This window comes from Dipodomys ordii, unplaced genomic scaffold, assembly GCF_000151885.1.
Source record: "Dipodomys ordii isolate 6190 unplaced genomic scaffold, Dord_2.0 Scaffold2, whole genome shotgun sequence".
NCBI lineage: Eukaryota > Metazoa > Chordata > Mammalia > Rodentia > Heteromyidae > Dipodomys > Dipodomys ordii.
In genome coordinates, this window is record NW_012267218.1 from 6,849,992 (window position 1) to 6,854,815 (window position 4,824).

The 4,824-nt window shown below is 46.3% G+C and overlaps 1 protein-coding gene across 1 annotated transcript in view; it reads right to left on the reverse strand.

Moving 5' to 3' along the window:
- Positions 1 to 4,824, reverse strand: part of Ak7 (adenylate kinase 7) — a 71,249-nt gene that overhangs the window by 4,011 nt on the left and 62,414 nt on the right. The window contains exons 16-17 of the mRNA XM_013013169.1: positions 2,816 to 3,013; positions 1,163 to 1,383 (exon numbers count right to left, since the gene is read on the reverse strand). Coding sequence (XP_012868623.1) covers positions 1,163 to 1,383; positions 2,816 to 3,013 — 419 coding nt within the window. The remainder of the gene's footprint in view (positions 1 to 1,162; positions 1,384 to 2,815; positions 3,014 to 4,824) is intronic.

Genomic DNA, 4,824 nt, shown 5'->3' on the forward strand with positions numbered 1-4,824 from the left:
GGTTCGATTCCTCAGCACCACATAAGCAAAAAGAAAAAAAGCCGGAAGTGGCGCTGTGGCTCAAATGGTAGAGCGCTAGCCTTGAGCTGAAGAGCTGAAGGACAGCGCCCAAGCCCAGAGTTGAGGTCCCACGACTGGACCAAAACAAAAAAAAACACACACACACAAAAAAAAAAAACAAGAAAAAGTGTCACTAGAAAGATGGCTTCTAGTAAAGATAGGAAAGAAATATGAATGTTGACATACACAGGGTAGAAATAAGACACTGTACTATTCAAAATTGGGAACGATTAGAAGCAGCCAGGTCACATAGTGCCCTGTGGATCACGGTCAGATGGAACTTTGACCTAACCGTGCCAGACCCCCTGGGAAGCGTTGTAAGCATAGAGTGGCTGTGGTGGGCCCATGTTTTATCCTGAGAGCCAGAAGCACTGCATAGTTGTCGTGAGAAACACTGGCCCTGCGCCGTGGGTGGGCTGGAGTGCTAGTTTTAGAAGCCGGATCACTTACTAGTCTTAATGAATTGGGGAATGAGAACAGAATTAGGCTGACTGAGCAGGTTAGATGGGTAAATGGAAGAAAATTAAATCATAAGGTCAGCAAGCAGTAAAATACTATACATCACAGGGATGGCTATTATTCATACTGACAATGGGTGTTTAGCTGTTATTGCTAAGTCAAAGACCACATATTATCCTTATGAAAATGGTACTTGTAGCTGGATGCCCATGGCTCATGCATGTAATACTAGCTACTCAGGAGGTTGAGATCTGAGGATCCTGGCTGAAAGCTAGCCCAGGCAGGAGGAAGTCTGTAGGACATTTATCTCCAATTAGCCACCAGAAAACTGGCAGTGATGCTGTGGCTTAAGTAGAGAGCTCGCCTTGAGCTGAAGAGCTGAGAGGATTAGCCCCTAGACCCAGAGTTCAAGTCCCATGACTGACAAGAAAGAAAGAAAGAAAGAAGGAAAGAGAGAGAGAGAAAGAAAGAAAGAAAGAAAGGTTGCTACTTATTGACATAAAACCAAGAAAACAAAAACATGCTTGGAGATATTTCCAAAGATGTATCTCTGCAGCAGAATGGGAAGCAAAACTGACTTCAGTGGCTCTCGGGCCTCCCTTGCCAGCTCTGCCCCTAACTCTCCCCCAGCTCCTGCACTCACCCACTCCTCCCAGCGAGCTAGCTTCTCTGCCACCTCCACGGCCTCATTGTGCTCGCGTTCTGCTTCCTCAGCAGCCTCCTTGGCCAGGCGTTCCTCCAAAGTCTTCCTCTCCAGTTCTGCTTTTTCCTCATCTGTTAAACCATAATTTCGAGGCTCCCCAATCTCTTTGATGAGCATCTTCATAATAGTTTTGGTCTGAGGGTCTTCAAGTTTTCCTACATCTTTAAATGCCCAGAAGAGAGGAGATCAACACACACTTATATTCTAGGTCTACTGCAATCAGGCAAATGTTCTATTGCTATCAATTTGTGATAGTAAATTATGTAAATTGCCACATTGAAGTTTCCTTTTCTAGCTGACAGCACACTTCCTATTCCCATAGGCAAAAGAGTAGGTAGCAGGAGGCTGTGGGCTGAGTTTATGAGTTCTAGTCAAGACCCTGTCATGAGCTGAGTGGGTGGCTGCTGGAATAAATCATGCTATAGTTTGGATCTTAAATGCCCCCTAAACCCATACATTAAAGGCTTAGTCTCCAGAGCAGTGCCTGGGGAAGAGGTAAAGCCTTTAGGAGGAGGGGGCTGGTGGGAAGGGGTTAACAGGAGTTCATGGGGAAGGGGTATGCCCTAAAAATGGATTGTGAGCTCCCAGTGTCTTCCTATTCCTCTCTTCTGCTCCTGGATAGGAGGTGGGTGGTTTTCTTCTGCCACCGTCAGATGAGAAAACTGAGGCAGAGCCAGAACTGGAACTGACTCTCCTGCCTCCTGGCTGCGCTTATCTCTTAGCTCTAAGACCCCCAGTACCCCAGGATCCAAACCCTGTCCCATCTAGCAGATCAGTGAGTGTCCACCAGGTAAGATGCTTGTTTCTCCCAGACCTAAAGAAAGAAAGAAGCATCGAGGTCTGGAAATCCAGAAAGAAGTTCAGGGATTCAACAAGCCAAGGGGAATGGGAAGATTATGAATACCAACATCCCTCCTGGGATTAGGAGGAAGATACTGGCAGCACCACACATCCCCTGTGTGGGGGGGTGGGGAGGGACTTAGGTGAGGGTTTGCAGGAAAGGAGAGAGCTATAAGGAGGAGCTATTTGCTAAGGGGTGAGTCGATTGCTCTAAAGACTTGCATGGGGGGTTATCAAAAGCAACATTGGCCACTAATGCATCATGGATAGAACCCTGGCCCAGGGAACTTTGGGGTTGGGGGCAGCTCAGAGCAGCCAGCAGCAAATACATGTTTCTTGGACATGCCTTTTAAGAAATATGCCAGTTTGGCTTCCCATCTCATAATCTACTCACATGTGTTTGTGTGTGTCACTGTGTGTATGTTGGTATGGATATTTGAAGTCAGGACCTCCTGCTCTTGTTCTGCTTTTTCACTCATGACTAGCATTCTACCACTTGAGTCACCCCTCTAGTCCAGCATTTTGCTGAATAATTGTCCATCTCCACTTCCAGGGTGGCCAGGCTTAGGTGCAAGCCCCAGGCAGCATAATCTACGCATATGTTTTAGTAGCATATCTTTTAGGCAAAATGGTTCCCGAGGAGGGACACTCAGGTTATCCTGTGGCTTTCCAAGTCACCTGACACATAGATAGTCCCCAGCCCTCCTTCAACCCCACAACCCGCCAGACAGGCAGTGGCTCCGCATCTCATACCAATGTGTATTGGGTGGATTTCAATTTCATCAAAATAGTTGAAGACAGTCTCATCCTCAGTATTGAGGTCGCGATAGGTGCTCAGGGCCCGGAGGAACAGGTCCTGGCTGTAGTGGGTCCCCGCCACGATGTTCTCAGGGAGGTTCATCACCCGCTCCTTCAGAAACTCATCTGAGGCATCCAGGTCACAAACAAACTCTGGGGAGAAGGAAAATCTTGAGGTAGCACAGCCCAGCATTGGGCTAGTGATCAGACGGGCTCTGCTAGTGATATGTCAGGAGCTAGGCTGGGAGCTCACACTGCCAACAGCCTTCTTTCTGCCTCTTTTACAGGATAAATACATATCCATCACATGTTTCCAGAAGCTTCCCTATGGGCCCAAACCAAGCAGATTTTGTCCAGTCTTTTCTTTTTCCCTTTTAATAGAAGCAGCAGAAAGTATGCATAGATAATTTTTTTTGGGGGGGAGCTAGTCATGGGGCTTAAACTCAAGGCTAGTCCTCTACCACTTGAGCCACAGAGCCACTTCCAGTTTTCTGGTGGTTTATTGGAGATAAGAGTTTCACAGCTTTTCCTGCCAGGGCTGGCTTTGAACTGTGATCCTCAGATCTCAGCCTCCTGAGTAGCTAGGATGACAGGTGTGAGCCCCTGGCACCAGGCTCATAGACAATTTCTTAAGAACACCATGACTTCTGCCTACTTTCCAGCACAATTGTCACAGGCTTTGAGCAAAATGCTTTGATGGCTGCTTTGCCAAATACTAAATAAATAAGGAAAGCCCCCCACCCCCCACCCCCCCCAACTGTCACCAGGACTTTAATTTTCCTAGGTCCACTTCTTTCCACCCACAAGGCCACTGGCTATGAAATGGCTATTTCAATACAACACAGCATTTATCAAACATTTCACACACAGAGCATATAAATGGTGAGCATCTGCATTGTACCTATCTGTGATCTTTCTTTTCAATGGCAAAGCAGCTGGCTCCTCTCAGACTTCTCCACAATAGGACTTGTACTCAGCTGCCAAGTACATCCAGTGAACTGCTATCTAGAAAGCCTGGCAAAGCTTCAGAATGCTGTGGCATTCTGTCTAAATTCTCTGGTGCACCTTGCAAGAGTGCCAGCCATTCTCACTTTCCTGCATTCGTTCCTCCCCTCCTCTCCCCTCCCCCCTCCCCACCACCTCCATCCTCTTTTTTTTTGGCTTGATCCTGGCCCTGGGCATGAACTCAAGGCTAGTGGAGTTCTATCACTTAATCCACAGCTCCACTTCCAGCTTAGTGGTGGTTAATTGGAGATAAGAGTCTCAAGGTCTTTTCCTGTCTGGGTTGGCTTCAAACCCTGATCCTCAGATCTCAGCCTCCTGAGTAGCTAGGATTATAGCCATGAGCCACCAGCCTCTGGCTTACCTGTATTCTAACAATCTTTTTGGATGGATGGGACGATCCCAGCATAGGATATGCCCGTGTGAACAGCGTGTGCTACCTGTGTTAACAGGGAGAACAGGCGGAGGATTGAACTGTGAGAGGAGATCTGTCAATGAGCCTATTCTGATGTGATCTGCTCATTACTGACCATTTGATTTTCATGTGCAGTTGTGACATTTTGAACAAGAAGAGAGACATCTAAACCCCTAAAATCTGGCATAGCACATAAATCAGAATTATGTCAATAATTTCACTGGACAGTGAATCTGTTGAGGCTCTATGCTGCTAGACACCTAGATAAAAAACTTATGAATTTTGTTAATAATCTAAGAACTTCAACATATGAATGACATTATATCTTTTACTCTCGAGTGACTGGGAGATACAATTAATTAAATATTACAAATAGTGAGGATCATGGTAGGCTTTCCAATTTTTAAAAATCTTGAATAGGATAAAATATAGTTACCAGTGGATAATTTTTTTTTCTTTTTTTGTCAGTCATGGGACTTGAACTCTGGGCCTGGGCACTGTCCCTCAGCTCTTCAGCTCAAGGCGAGCGCTCTACCACTTGAGCTAC